Source organism: Pteropus alecto, unplaced genomic scaffold, assembly GCF_000325575.1.
Source record: "Pteropus alecto unplaced genomic scaffold, ASM32557v1 scaffold45, whole genome shotgun sequence".
In the NCBI taxonomy this organism is placed as follows: Eukaryota; Metazoa; Chordata; class Mammalia; order Chiroptera; family Pteropodidae; genus Pteropus; species Pteropus alecto.
This window is the reverse complement of record NW_006442491.1, coordinates 40,396,818-40,411,903: the sequence shown is the minus strand read 5'-3', so window position 1 is coordinate 40,411,903 and position 15,086 is coordinate 40,396,818. Positions and strand designations below refer to the sequence as shown.

The following is a 15,086-nucleotide window of genomic DNA, read 5'->3' as shown; positions in this document are numbered from 1 at the left end:
CCCCCCTCCCTGCAGTTTCCTGCTGGTCTTCTCCTGCCTCGTGCTGTCCGTGTTCTCCACCATCAAGGAGTACGAGAAGAGCTCAGAGGGCGCGCTCTACATCCTGGTGAGCCCGCGCGGGGGCCGGGCGCCAGCGTCCCCACCCTGTCCCACTGCTGTGGAGCCTCTGAACCCTGGACCCGCCCCCCGTGCCAGCCGGGCCTCCTCCCGTGGACCCCATCCTCCACGCACGCAGAAGCCGTGCTTGACCGGCTCCTGCCAGTGGCCCCGTGGCCGCTCACGGCCTCCCCTGCCGACATCGGTGATGTTGCGGCGTCTGTCACAGCATTCCCAGCTCCCCCATCCTTCCCCCCAACACCCCAGCACCCAGTTATGCCCCACCCTGTGTCGTCACCGTGCCTGACGGCCCCCACCCCCACTGCTCCCACGTTCTTTTGTCGCTGGATCCCGCGGGCCCAGGTGGCCTCCTCCCCCGTGGAGATGGGGGTGTTCCCTGGGTGGGGGCGGGCGGGTCCTGCAGCTAGGGAAACCCTGTGAGGGGCGTGGCGCCGCAGCATGCTTTCTGCGCTGCTGTTGGTGACAGGGCCCTCCCTGGCCCAGAATGCCCCTCTGGGGAGCGCTCCCTCCCTACCCTCTCCTGAGGCTGCCCCAGGCGGGGGTCGGCCCCCCACTGACACCAGCTCACACAGCACAGGATCCCCCACTGACCAGCTCAGGCCCCTGCCCAGCGGTGGCTCAGCTGCCGCCTCCCTGCAGGAGATCGTGACCATCGTCGTGTTCGGCGTGGAGTACTTCGTGCGCGTCTGGGCGGCGGGCTGCTGCTGTCGCTACCGCGGCTGGAGGGGCCGGCTCAAGTTCGCCCGGAAGCCCTTCTGTGTGATCGGTGAGGCCCGGCGGGGGAGGGGCACCAGCGGGGGGCGCAGGAAGGACCTCGGTGTCCGCGTGCGCCCCGGGGGGCCGGCGCCTGCCTGGGCGCCAGAGCGCGTGGTCATCAAGGCCTGAGAGGCAGGCGTTCCCGGGCGGGGCGAGGCGGACAGCGGGCTCCACGGGCGCCTTGCCGGTGACCCGTCCGTCCCCTCGGAACCGGAACCGCGGTTGGGGCCCCTTCCCACCCGCAGCCGGGGCGGGGCCGTGGCGCAGGGCCGGCTGCCTCAGCGCCGCGTCCCGCAGACATCATGGTGCTCGTCGCCTCCATCGCGGTGCTGGCCGCCGGCTCCCAGGGCAACGTGTTCGCCACGTCCGCGCTGCGCAGCCTGCGCTTCCTGCAGATCCTGAGGATGATCCGCATGGACCGGCGCGGCGGCACCTGGAAGCTCCTGGGCTCCGTGGTCTACGCGCACAGCAAGGTGAGCGGCGGGGCGGCGCCGAGGCGGGGCGCTGGCCAGCAGAGCGGGGCGGTTGCCCCCCTCCCCGCCCCCTGTGGTCACGGACGTGTGTGCTCAATGCACTCAATGCCACAAAAACGCACGAGGTGGCTGCAGCCTCGCGTCCTGTCCCGCACCCCTCCCTGTTCCAGGGAGCGCCCAGGAGGCCTGCCCCAGGCTCCCACGACCACCTCCCCACCTCCCACTGTCCTTCCTGTCTGGGCCCTGGCTCAGGGGCTTGGTGCGCAGGACAGGACAGGACAGGACAGGACAGGAGCTAGCCCCTTGGGTGCTGAGGTGCTGGCTCCCAAGGAGGTGGGGTCTCCCCCAGGCTCGGGGAACATGGGGTACGGTCTGAAGTCCCAGGATTCTCTGGCATGATGGCCTGTCGGCCACCTGGGACACTCCCAAACCCAAGAAGATGCACATGCTGGGCCATCCTTAGCCGCCATCCTCCCAGGTGTGAGGTGCCAGGTGTGGGGACACCCAGGGACAGGATTGGAAAACCAGCCACCCCTGCTGCCTGCCTCAAGCTCTGGGCCGTGTGGCCGGGGGGCGGATTGGGCTGGACACTGGCCAGGTGCTCTGACGCTCCGTGCCTTTCAGGAGCTGGTCACCGCGTGGTACATCGGCTTCCTGTGCCTCATCCTGGCCTCGTTTCTGGTGTACCTGGCGGAGAAGGGCGAGAATGATCATTTTGACACCTACGCCGACGCACTCTGGTGGGGCCTGGTGAGTCCCAGCTGCTGGCATCATTGTCCTTCGCTGAGGGACGCTGGCCTGCTGCAGCCTTCCTTGGGGGCCCTCCTCCATCCCCCCTTGTGTCCCCTGCCCCCTGGGGCCTGGCTGAAGACGTCACCTCACCTCACCCCACATCGTGGGGCTCCCCCAGGGCCCCCCTCGCACCAGGAGCAGCCCGCCTCCCGCTGGCTCCGGGGGTGCACTGCCTCACCCCTTTCCTCCCCTCCTGTTACCGTCCCGGCCTCTCCCTCTCTCCTGGCCTGAGCGTACAGGTCACCCCGGAAGCACCCCATGCTCTGCACCGTTTATCTGGGCCCCGTCCCATCCCTGCGGTTTCCTCTGGGCACTGTCCCCTCTCAGGCCCCTGGCCCTTCCCACGCCTACTGGCTGCTCGCCCTGCTTCAGGCTCAGCCCCAGAGCTGCCCGTGACCTTGGTCCTCGGGTGGGACCTCTGTGTCGAATGTGACAGCTACCTCCTGGGCACCCTGGTGTGACCCGGGAACATGGCCTTCAGATGATGCCTCCCGCCACCCCCACGTGTAGGGGACAGAGAAGGGACTCACGGAGTTTAGGTCTGGTTGCTGCAGGGATGAAGGACGGCCACTGCGGCCCCTGGCCTCACCGGGGCCCCTCGGGGGAGGCGGGGGCGAGGGCGGCCTCCGTGCTCGTCCCGCCTCCCAGCGTCCAGCCTGCCCTGAGCGTGCGGGTGAGCGTCTGGCTCGGGACAAGGGCCTCTCTGTGGCCAGTGCCAGGCCTGGCAGGTGACTGGACCTGCTGTCCCACAGATCACCCTGACGACCATCGGCTACGGGGACAAATACCCCCAGACCTGGAACGGGAGGCTCCTGGCGGCAACCTTCACCCTCATCGGTGTCTCCTTTTTCGCTCTTCCTGCGGTGAGCCCCTGCCTCTGGCGGGCCCAGGGCGCAGGGACCACAGGCTGCCCTGGGCCCCCGTCCACTCGGGGGACGTGGAACAGGAGCAGGAACCCACATGAGGGCCGCCCTGGCCTGGAGCTGGGAGCACCACATGCTTCACTGGAGTGCTCTGAGCATCCCCAAGCCGTGGCTTCTGACCCCGCATCTGTTGATTGCTGTCAGCTCCTCCTGGTCTGGTGGGATTGGCCAGTAGGGTCCTTGTGGCCAGGAGCAGTGCTGTGGGTATCCAGGGAACCAAAGACCCCATCTCCTGCAGAAAGGGCGAGAACTCTGTTCACTGTCCACTCACGGCCGGGCAGGGCAGAGGGGCCGCTGTCTTGGGCTCCTTCCCCACCAGCCTGGCTGCAGTGTGGACGGGCTGGGGAAGGACAGTTACTCTCGGGGCCCAGGTGTTCAGTGTGGACACTGCCACACTCCTAGAAGCTGACGTTCCCTTTGTCCCCGCCCAATGTTTTCCTGCAGCCTGGCCTCTGGGCCGTGAGAGACTGGTGTGTGTGTGTGGGGGGGTGGAGCCCAAGAGGCCCAGGGGTGTGCAGGCAAACGTTCCCTTTGTCCCCGCCCAATGTTTTCCTGCAGACTGGCCTCTGGGCGGTGAGAGACTGGTGTGTGTGTGTGGGGGGGGGTGGAGCCCAAGAGGCCTAGGGGTGTGCAGGCAAAGGCGGGGGGTGGGGGCTGGGGTCCCGGGACACCATCTGACCCCGACGACTTGCAGGGCATTCTGGGGTCTGGCTTTGCCCTGAAGGTCCAGGAGCAGCACCGGCAGAAGCACTTCGAGAAGCGGCGGAACCCCGCCGCGGGCCTGATCCAGGTGAGTCCAGGCGCCCCCCTCGCGGCCAGCGGAGTCCGGGTCCCACTGTGCCCGGGGGCGGAGCCCTGCGCGGTGCTGCCCCGTCTGTGGATGCACCTCGTCCCTCTGCAGAACCGCGTCAGGCGTGGAAACCTAGTTCGGGCGCTGAGAACCAGTCAGGCGCCTGAGGCCCCACAGCACAGGTGGTGCTGCTGGTGCTGGCTGTCGTCTTGTGTGGGCCCCGGGGCCCGGGCCAGGCTGTCACAGGTGACACTGCGGTTGCCCTTCAGAGCCCCAGTAGGCAGGGGTGCTGTCACCCCCAGCCTGCACATGCGAGGTTGGGGCTCAGAGATCCCCACTCAGGTAGCCAGTAGCTGCTTGAGCTGCGTCTGTCAGATCCCTAGCTGCCCACTGAGCTAACGGAACCGATGGAGTGAGCACAGTGTGTACGGAATAGTCTGGAAAAGTCGCTAAACAAACAACCACAGTCAGCAACAAACGACAACAGTAAACCCTGGGGAGGGGCAGAATAGGACTTCCAGAGCTCACACATCACGGTGTTAGAAACATCCAGTTTTCAACAACAAAAAAAATACGAGGCAGGAAAAGAGAGAAAGTAGCAAAAAGAATATTTGAAGAAATAAGGTTGAAACTTTGCAAACTTGATGAAAGACACGATCCGTGCAGCCAAGCAGTAGACACTCAGAGACCCACAGCGGGATACTTTACGGTCCAACTGCTGGGGCCCGGAGAGAGGGGGGACCTGGGAAGCAGCAGAGAAGCGACTCTTCGTGGACAAGGAGCCTGCGTGAGACTAACGGTCGACCTCTCGCCGGAAGCCGTGGAGCCAGGAGGCAGCGGGCGGCCGTGCTTAAAGCCCTGGACGGGAAATGCTGTCAAACGAGAATTGTTTCTGGCAAAAGTACCCTCGAGAAGAGAACGCAGGACATTCCCGCACGGACGAAAGCTGAGGGAGTTCGTCGCCAGTGGCCCTGCCCTACGTGACACGCCGAAGGGAGTCCCTCGGGGCGGTGTAAGGCGATCGTCGTAAATCTCTACTTCTGGGCACAGGACGTATAAAGATGGGAGCTGGAACGGTAAGTGCGTGAGGGGGGCTGCTGCGATGCTGTTGCCGCTAAACCGCAATCGCTTTCAATCAGATCGTCACGTGTGTAAGACGCGGATCACAATGCACAGGGTAACTGTGAAGGAAATAACACAAAATCAGCAGAGGAGGAAAAGAGAGGGAATCAGAATGATACGCTGGCAGAAACAGACACTAAAGGCGGCAGCGATGGAGGCGTCGAGGCACGAAACAGAGGTAAGACGTGCAGAAAGCAAATAGCAAAGTGGCAGAGACGAGTCCTTCCTTACCAGTGATTACTTTAAACGTAAATGGGTTAAACTCCCCAATGAAATGGCAGAACTTGGAGGAATGGGTTAAAACTCTACAGCCATGCCACCCTGAACATGCTCGATCCCTTCTGATCTTGGAAGCTAAGCAGGGTCAGGCCTGGTTAGAACTTGGATGGGAGACCACCTAGGAAGACCAGGTGCTATAGGTGTAAAAAATAAAAAAAATAAGGGATCGTAAGCTGACAAGGTCTTTGCAGTCTGTGAGGTCAACCAAGGGTTGCCTCGCCTTAAAAAAAAAAAAAGAAAGAAAAGAAAAAAAAGAAACTATCCAACTATATGCCATCTGTAAGAGACCCATTTTGGATCCAAAAACGATAGATCGAACGAGAAGGATGGAAAAAGGTAATCCGTACAAACAGTAACCTAAAGAGAGATGACTACAATAATGTTACACAAAATAGAGTTTAAGTCAATTTGAAAGAGACAAGAGATTCGAGAGACAAAGGAGGCTGTCACATACTGATGAAAGGGTCCATCCAAAGAGAATGTGTAGGAACTGTAAACACGTACACACCAACAGCAGAGCCCCCAAAATACACGCAATGAAAATGGACAGAATGGGAGGGTGAAATAGGCATTTTCACAGTAATAGGCGGAGATATCAGTACCCACTTTCCACGACGGACGGAGAAAGCAGCAAAGATCCTGAGGGACAAGGACCCGAACACGACAGAACCGCTGGCCCTGCAGGCATCTGCGGAGCAGCTCTCCCATGACAGCGGGCGCCACGTCCTCCCCGAGCTCACGTGGGGTGCTCTGCGGGGCGCGGCCCGTGTCGGGCCTGGAAACACGTCTCCTGACCAGGGTGCCACGTTCCTCCAGTGGGGGAGACTTGTCCCTGCCACTACTGGTGCTGTGACCACTGGAAATCTGTTTTTAAGAGAACGAAGTCTGGCCCTCACTTCGCACCAGATGCGAAGTGCGCTCGAAATGGACGCAGTGCCTGAATAGAAGAGCTAAAATTATAGAACTTAGAAGAGCCATAAACGGAAATCTCTGTGACGATGCTTTCTTAGAAATGACACCGAAATCGCAAGCCTCGAGAGGAAGACGTAGACACAAAAGACTCTGTCAGAGTGGAAGGCTTTTGTGTGTCCAGGGGCACTGCGGAGCGAGAAGACAGGCCACAGAAGGGCGAGAGCGTTTGCAAGTTATTTATGTGATGAGCGTCCGGCATCCGGAATGTGTGAGAGCTCCTGCAGCCCAGCAGTAAGACAGGCAGCCCCACTGAGAAGCGGGCGCCGGACTTGGATGGACATCTCTCCGAAGAAGACATGCAGAGGGCCAACAAGCGCAGGGAAGGATGCGCGACGCCATCGGTCGTTAGGGGAATGCACGTCAAATCCACAGTGAGGTCAAATCCACCACCTCGCACTCACCCGGGTGGGTAACAACGGCGAAATAGAAAGCTCGGGGGGACGTGGAGAAGTTGGAGCTGTCACGTGTCGCTGGTGGGGATGCGAAGTGGTGCAGACCCTCTAGAAAAGTTTGGGTGTCATCGTGGGACCCAGCGATCCCAGTTTTAGGTACACACCCAAAAGAGGTGCACAAGGGCTCAACCCCGGACGTTCACGCTGATGTTCGCAGCTGCGCGAAGGCAGAAGCCAGCGGCGTGTCCGTCGTGGGTGCTGGACGCAGCGTGGCACCACCGTCACACGGACCGCTGACGCACACGGCGCGCACGGGCCCGGGGACGCGCCGAGGGGAGGGAGCCGGCGCGGCAGGACGCGTGCCGTGGGGCCCGGCGGTAGGCGCCGTGCAGCGTGCGGGGACCCACAGACAGGCGGTCGCCCGGGCCTGGGGGGCGGGGGAAGGAGTGGGGTGACTGCCCGTGAGCGTGGGGACCCTCTGTTTTGGGGGATGGACATGTGGGACTAGATGGCAGTGAGGGTTGCACAACCGAGGGGGAGTATCCACGGCGCTGAATCGGACCCCCTAAGATGCTGACTCACGTTACCTGACTTTCACCGCAAGCAAACGTTGGGAACGGAGGTCAGGCCAGGCGGGGGCCCGTGTCAGCGGCAGGCCCGGGCCCTCTCCCCCAGTGGCTGCGGGCCGCCACGCCGGGCGGGATGGAGGCCTGTGTCCCCTGCCCCTGCTCCGGGGACCCACGCGGGCCCAGGGTAATGTCCCGTCATGGGAGGGGGAGGCAGAGGTGGCCACGGTGCCCGGTTACAACTGCCCGGTCGGTGTCAGGCCAGACCCGGAGGAAAGGAGCAGGCTCGCCGTGTGCCCCACCAGCCCTGCCCCGCGGGGCCCTCCACAGGGTGGCCTGCGGCCTGCGGGGGTGGGGACAGGTGGGGCTCCGGGTCGCACTCCCGCGGCCCGCCCTGGCGCCTGACCCGCGCCCGGTCCCCCTGCAGTCCGCCTGGAGGTTCTATGCCACCAACCTGTCCCGCACGGACCTGCACTCCACGTGGCAGTACTATGAGCGGACGGTCACCGTGCCCGTGTACAGGTACCGCCCGCCACGTGGCCCTTCACGCCCATCCGTCCCAAGCCCCATTTTCCGTTGTTCATTATTTGGATTGAGTTTTGTTTCTTTTTCTTTAAAGTGTGCGTTCTGTTCAGAAAGCAAGTCCTGTGCGTGGTTCATTTCGGCGTTGATTTCGCTCTTTGTTCCATAGCCCGCGGCTTTTGTTTTCACCCCATCCCCTCGCTTAGCTTCCTAGCTGGGGTGCCCCGTGCTGGGGGCACTGCGAAGACAGGCCCCCCGAGAGCCGAGGTAAATGGTCCCCTAGCTTTAGAAGTTCAAGGAGCACCCCGGTCCTGTGTCCGTGGGCCAGGGCCGCGTCTTCACGAGAAAAGGGAGACTGCAGACCGCAGCGGGCCAGGGGCCCAGGCGCCCCAGCAGGACGGAGCACACAGACACCCCTAGGCGCCCGCGTCGGGTGGGGAGAACAGGAGCCCTCTCTGGGGGGCGGCGGGCAGAAGCCACATGGTCTGCAGGCAAGGGCAGGGGGCGGCCGGGAGAGAGTGCGGCCACCCCAGGTCTGTCTACGCCCCACTCGCATTTAGAACAAGGTCTGAGCTGAGAGGGGTCGCCCAGCATCTGCCCCGGGCTGACGCCCTCGGAGTGGGGGGCACCATCCCTGGGGGTTTCCGCCCACGGCCGTTTCCTCCTGAGGGCCCTGAAGTCAGCGCTGTCCCCACCTGCCACCTGCCTCTGGTTTGTCACCTGGGGAGGGGCTGCCGCTGCCGCTGCCCCCCTTCGGCGCCCACCGGGCACGCGCAGCCTCCCGAGTCCCCGCGCTGCGCCCCCCGCCGTCCTGGCCAAGGCCGGCTGCGCCTCGCGCTAACTCCGGGTTCTGTCCCTGCCCCCCAACTATTCTTTCCCTGTTCTCTTTCTCACCCCATTCTTTTACGGTTTCTGTTCTTCTCCCTTGTGTGTGTGTGAAAACACTTGAAAGCTCGCAAGCTCAAACCTACGGGGCCTCCAGGTAGGAAATGCATGGACGAGGGCGTGTGGTGTGGTTCTGTCCTCTGTGTGGGACTGTCACAGGGCCACCCCGCCAAGCACCCTGCACTCTGCCCCAGCCTGCGGACCCCGCCGGGCGGCAGGGCGCTGTCTCCGTCACCCCCGCGCCCGGCTGGAGTGCACCTTCCTCGCCTCTCCTGGTTTTGTCCCTCCACTGTCCCCTGCCACCCCCTCCGCTGCTTTCTTGTGTGGATCAGTCTGTCCCAGGGGATCTTCTGTTCCTTGTCCTGTCCTGCTTCCTGCCTTGTCTCAGTGGCTGGGGACCCTTCCCTGTGCCTCCATCCCACCCATGGGCCCCCCTTACAGTGCAGACCTGGTGGAGATGGGGGCTCCACACCCAGCTCGGGGGACACCCAGCCGTGCCCCTGCTCCTGGCAGGCGGCTCTGCTCTGCACGTGGGTCTCTCCCCGGGCAGCTCCCCCATCTGTGGACCAGAGGCCCCATCTTTCCGTGGCAGCGGGAGGGAGACACAGCCCCTGGGAGAAGGGAGGGCCTGCTGTGCACCCTGCCGTCCCCGACCGCTGCGTCTGGTCTGCGGGGGAGCCTCTCTCCTGCTGTACCTTAACCGCTGCCCACAGGGAGCAAATGGGGTCGGTGCCCAGGTTGGGGGGCGCTGAGCTGCTGCAGGAAGTCTCGCCCGTGCACAGGCCCCTTCCCTGCGGAGTGGGGGGCCATGCTGGGCGGCTCCGTCGGGCTGTGCACAGCCCTGCAGAGTGGGGGCCGCAAAGCTGGAGGGCCCGGGCAGCATCTCTGCCGGCATCTCCGGGCTCACGCGTCCTCGCCTGGTGCCCTCCCCGGGATCCGTGTCGGGACCTCAGCCCGCCCACTCAGGAGGGAGGGGTGCGCTGTGCCCCGTGCTGGGCCGGCCTTCTGGGCGTCTCCATCCCCAGCACGCGCCTGCCTCCACCAGCGACCCCGGAGGCCTCACTCGGGGGAAGGTGGCGACGGGAACAGTGTCCCCCTCCCCGACCCGGGACCCTGGGCCCCTGGGGCTCCTGGTGGTCCTGCTTCAGGCTCTGCCAGGCTCCTGGCCCTGGGAGGTGTCCGCAGTTCATCTTCCCCTGTGGCCCCGATCCCCCAAGGTCTGCCAGCCACCTGGGTGGCTAGAATTGTCCTCCAGCCAGCTGCCCCCCAGGCCAGCTGCTGCTCTCTCCTGGGGGTGCCCCGATGTGTCCCCCACGCTTGTCAGCACAGTGCACCCTCTTCCTCCCCAATGGACCGCCCTCAGAAGCGACGGGCTGTGTGTGCGCCGCCCGCAGCCCTGTTGCCCGTGTCCTGTCTCCTGCAGCTGTGTGTCCAGGGCATGTCCTATCTGTGTGCCCCCGCAGGGACACTTGGACCTGAGTGTGTGTGGGCCAAGGAGGGAGGCCTGTCCCAGGGTCTGTTCCAGGCCCAGGGGTGGGTGGTTGAGGGAGAGGCCAGCCCAGTCCTGGGGTCTCTGCTGCCCATGGCATTACCAACACAACTGCCCAGGCCTCCTGCTTAGTCTTGACCTCTGACCTCCAAGGATAGCGGTCAGCCCTGAGGATGGGGGAGAGGGAGGGAGACACCACTCCCGGTCTGGCTGTGCCAAGTCTGCAGAGGGAGCAGTGACAGGCAGGCTCTGCAGAGGGAGGGGCATCGCCGGACAGCAGAGGCAGGGGCCAGAGCGAAGCGGCCGAGACTCGGGCCGGGGGCGCATTGCAGGCTGTGGTCCTAACATCGTGGAGGCAGCGGGGAGCCACTGCGTGTTTGAGCGTGAGGATCACGGGGGTGGGCTCTGGCCTGGCCTGGAGTGGAGGGAGAGCGGGTACAGGAGGGGGAGCAAACCCAGGGGGAGACGTGGGAGGGGCAGGGCTCGGGTGGTGTGACCGGATGGCGAGGAGAAGCTGGAACACAGCTGCTGGACGAGGGCCCAGTGCCCAGCAGGGCGGAGACGCAGGACGGCTCGGGAGCTGGGGCTGGTGGGGGTCTTGAGCATGGTTTGCAGGGAGCGATTGGGGCCCCAACAGGCTAAGTGGGGGTGTCAGAGTGGGTGGGAGTGTCACGGAGTGGGGTGGGGATGTCAGAGCAGAAATGGGGTGTCCCAGCAGATGGAGTCACATCAGGTGGGGGTATCACAGTAGGTGGGGTGTCAGCAGGTGGGGTGTCACAACATGGGGGTGTCCCAGCAGGTGGGTGTCATGCTGAGTGGGGTGTCACAGCAGGGGGGTGTCAGGGCAGGTGGGTGTCATAGCAAGTGGGTGTCAGAGCAGGTGGGGTGTCACAGCAGGTGGGGTGTCACAGTGAGTGGGGTGTCACAGCAGAGAGGTGTCACAGCAGGTGGGGTGTCACGGTGAGTGGGGTGTCACAGCAGGTGGGGTGTCATGGTGAAGGTGGGGTGTCACAGCAGGGGGGTGTCACAGCAGGTGGGGTGTCACAGCAGGTGGGGTGTCACAGCAGGGGGGTGTCACAGCAGGTGGGGTGTCACAGCAGGTGGGGTGTCACAGCAGGGGGGTGTCACAGCAGGTGGGGTGTCACAGCAGGTGGGGTGTCACAGCAGGGGGGTGTCACAGCAGGTGGGGTGTCACAGCAGGTGGGGTGTCACAGCAGGGGGGTGTCACAGCAGGTGGGGTGTCACAGCAGGTGGGGTGTCACAGCAGGGGGGTGTCACAGCAGGGGGTCACAGCAGGTGGTGTCAGCAGGTGGGTGTCACAGCAGGTGGGGTGTCACAGCAGGTGGGTGTCAGCAGGTGGGTGTCAGCAGGTGGGTGTCAGCAGGGAGGTGTCACGGCAGGTGCAGGCTGTCAGGAGAGGAGACCAGGACCTGGGGTCGTGCAGGGTGAGGGCGTCTCCTCCGTAAGATGAGGTGGGGAACGGGGCAGGTGGTGGCGAGGAGCCTCGGGTGGGGTTGGGGTGTGGTCCTTTGGGAGAGGCGGCAGGTCCCCGATCCACGTCTCAGGGGTGAGAGCCCGGGGCCTCCCCAGGGGGCTCCCCGGGCTGCGGAGCCCACCCTGGCTCCAAGGCAGGGTCTAGATTCCACTCTCGCCTCCGTGGACGTTCTGCCTGCAGCTGCCTGGTGGCCGTGGTGGCTGAAGGCCTGGCCGTCAGGCTGTGCTGGGGGCAGTCAGAGCAGAGCCGGGCCAGCTGGTCCAGGGTGCTGTCCCAGCAGCCCCCCGACAGCCCAGCACAGCTGCTCCGAGCCTCAGCCCCGCCCGGCTCCGCAGGGAGGGGCCTGGGGGCCTCAACCTATTGGGGTGCTGCCCTCAGATGTGTAGGGATTGGGAAGGGAGAGGGGAGGGGACCAGGCCCCCTGCCTGTCCTCCAGGGCCCTGCTCGACTCGCTCCACGTGGGCGGAAGTGTCCGTGTACCGCTCCTGCTCCTAACTTCTGCTGGGTGTGCTGGTCACTGCCCGCTCCCCAGGCCGAGGCCCGGGACAGGTACAGCCCTAGAATGCAGGTGGTGCCCTGGGCCACCTGCCACAGACTCTGCCCTCTGCCTGTGGCAGGCCATGCCGTGTCCCCTGGGCGCTAGCACCAGCTCTGCTGAGAACCGCAGGCTGGGGAGAGCTGGCGGGGTGCCCCACCTCGGGCGGCGGGGCTCACTGGCCTATCCTCTGCCCGCAGACTCATCCCGCCGCTCAATCAGCTGGAGCTGCTCCGGAACCTGAAGAGCAAGTCCGGCCTCGCCTTCAGGTCAGGTGGACCGCTCGGCCTGGGCCTGCTGCCCGAGGGCCGGCCGGGCGGGGCAGGCCGCCGCAGAGGTCGGGGTGCTGGCGTAGAAGGGCTCGTCCGACGGAGTGGACAGGAGGGTGCCCCAGGGCCCTTGTGCCGGGGACCGTCCCCGAGCCCTTGGGATGTGACTAAGTAAAGGGTCTCATGTGACATGGTCATGGCTGGCATGGCCGGGAGGATGTGGGCACCTGCCCAGCCGTCTGGGGCTGCCGGTGGGACAGGCAGGCAGGACCTCCCCCGGGCCCCTCAGCCCTGCCTTCTGGGCTTGGGCCTCTGGCCTCTGGCCCCCAGACAGGGGCAGGTAGGTGCCTGTTGTCTGAACCCAGAGTGTGGTCCTGAGTTACGGCAGTGACAGGAAACGTGTGTGGGTCCTGGTGGGGGGCGCGGGGCGCTGCTGTGACGAGCGTACGGTCCCCGTGGGGAAGTGGAGGCTGCTGTGACGAGCGTACGGTCCCCGTGGGGAAGTGGAGGCTGCTGTGACGAGTGTGGAGGAGGCGTTGGGACTGGGAGCGTGAAGGGCACGCGAGAAGAGGCTCAGGTTGTCTGTTTTAAGCCACCAGGTGTGGCACTGTGTTAGGACAGCCCCAGGGCATGCGCGAACAGGAAGTGTGAGACCTGGGTGGGCCCGACGTACCCCGAACAGAGCACCAAGCCATGCTCTGGCCTCCGCGCTGCGGGCGGGGCTGCGGGGGCCGGGCAGGGTGCCCACAGGTGTTCCTGGACCGGGCCCTCTCCGGGGCGCCGGGGAGGCTCGAGGCCAGTCCCCAGGGACCCCGGCTGCGAGCAGGATGTCTGGCTACACATTCTGCCAGTGCCACAGCGACGTGGCACCTGTTACGCAAAGATTCGGGGCATGCACCGAGGGGCCCACTGGTGATGCAGCAGGCTAACGCGGGCGCCAGTCCCAAGGCCTCCTCAGGGGGTCGCCTGCCACCGTCCCTCGCGTCGGCCAGAGATCCCGGCCACCAGCCCGTCTCCCTTTGTAATGAAACTGCCAGTAGAAGCAATCAACCCGAACAGAGTAGACGACGGCCGGAGTGGCCCTGCGTGCAAATAGGACCTGGAGAGGTGGCCTCGGGGGCCCGAACATGCCCACGACTGTCTCTGGCCTACTCAGCCCTGCTGGAAGGTCATGGCAGGGGGACGGGGGAGGGCTGCTTCCACTGAGTGCACCATGGGGAAGTCACAAGAGCGGCCGTCTGCCCGGAATGCTGGCCGTGGAATCGCCGCCTCTGCTTCTGTCGGCGCCGCTTCCTCTCAGAAACTTACCGTGGGGATTCTGACGACGAGGAGCGCGCATAAGCACGGGGCGGGATAGAATTCTCTCTTTCCTCCAGGACCTGCGTCCTGGGGCCCCCCAGGGGCTGTAGGGGTTGGCGGGCCCAGGGGGGTAGGCGGGCTTGGCTGTGGCTGTGCCAAGGCAGCCCAGTGGGTCCAGCGGGGCGTGCCAGGCGGAGCGTGCCAGGTGGGGTGTACCAGGCAGGGTGTACCAGGTGGGGCTTGTCAGGCGGGGTGTGCCAGGTGGGGCGTGTCAGGCAGGGTGTGCCAGGCAGGACGTGCCAGGTGGGGTGTGCCAGTTGGGGTGTGCCAGGCAGGGTGTGCCAGGCAGGACGTGCCAGGTGGGGTGTGCCAGTTGGGGTGTGCCAGGTGGGGTGTGCCAGGTGGGGTGTACCAGGCGGGGCATGCCAGGTGGAGTATGCCAGGTGGGGCGTGCTAGGTGGGGTTTGCTAGGTGGGATGTACCAGGCGGGGTGTGCCAGGTGGGTCCCGGCGGGGCGTGCCAGGTGGGGCGTGTCAGGCGGGGTCGGCAGCTGACAGTCTTGTTTCTTCTGTTTGAAGGAAGGAGCCACAGCCGGAGCCCTCTCCCAGGTCAGTGCCCGCCTGCCCGTGTCCGCATTGCATGCCACTGGGGAGCGAGGGCTGCGCCTGTGGGAACCCCTGCCTGGAGGTGACGTGGGCCCTCAGATCGGCTCCCGGTGTTCCCTGTGACCGCAGACCTGGGGCCCCCGGGGTGGGAGCTTCTGAGAGGGACGTGGGCCAGGTGAGAAGTCCCTTGGGTCTCCCCCATTTCAGGGTCTCCCCCATTATTTCAGGTGGAGGAGGGCACTCTGAGAGGGGTCTTGGCTGCCCGAATGGAGGGCCTGGGTCTGGGGAAGGTCCCTGAACAGAGAGGCGTCCGGTCCTGGGAGGCCGCAGGGGCCCACAGTTTCGTTTGCGGCAGGCAGGTTACAGACCCCGTGCACGGACTCGGGGTGACCTCTGCTGTGAGCAGAGCGCAAGTGACAGCCGTCGACCATTTTCTTGGCGTTAAAAAGAAAATGCAGATCATGTCACGACTCTCATGTCTGATGACCCCGGCCTGCCTGGGGTGCCTGTGCTGAGTTCTCAGGGCTCCGGGGTCCCCCAGCACCCTGTCCACACGATGGACTTTGGCCCAGAGATGCCATGTTCCTGGACTGCAGGTCGCTCAGCGGCCGCTCGGGCCGGGCTGCCCCCCTGCGTGCATTGGTCAGGAGGCACCCTCCTCCGTCCCCCAGACCCCTGAGGGGGAATGAGGCTTGTGCCGGGAACTGAAACGATGGTCGGTGGATTCGCCCTGAACTGGCCGAAAGCGCAGCGGCGGTGGGACCCCTCGCCGAGGCCAAGCTGGTCCGGCCAGGTGCGGCCCCCT

The 15,086-nt window shown here is 64.8% G+C and overlaps 1 protein-coding gene and 1 pseudogene across 1 annotated transcript in view; both read left to right on the top strand.

The window, feature by feature from the left end:
- KCNQ2 (potassium voltage-gated channel subfamily Q member 2) overlaps positions 1-15,086 on the top strand; it is a 46,479-nt gene that overhangs the window by 16,994 nt on the left and 14,399 nt on the right. Inside the window, exons 4-13 of the mRNA XM_006922124.1 lie at positions 16-106; positions 757-883; positions 1,171-1,346; positions 1,971-2,096; positions 2,891-3,001; positions 3,756-3,851; positions 7,610-7,704; positions 8,657-8,686; positions 12,309-12,377; positions 14,255-14,284. Of these exons, the coding sequence (XP_006922186.1) occupies positions 16-106; positions 757-883; positions 1,171-1,346; positions 1,971-2,096; positions 2,891-3,001; positions 3,756-3,851; positions 7,610-7,704; positions 8,657-8,686; positions 12,309-12,377; positions 14,255-14,284 (951 nt within the window). The remainder of the gene's footprint in view (positions 1-15; positions 107-756; positions 884-1,170; positions 1,347-1,970; positions 2,097-2,890; positions 3,002-3,755; positions 3,852-7,609; positions 7,705-8,656; positions 8,687-12,308; positions 12,378-14,254; positions 14,285-15,086) is intronic.
- Positions 5,277-5,395, top strand: LOC112471231 (annotated as a pseudogene).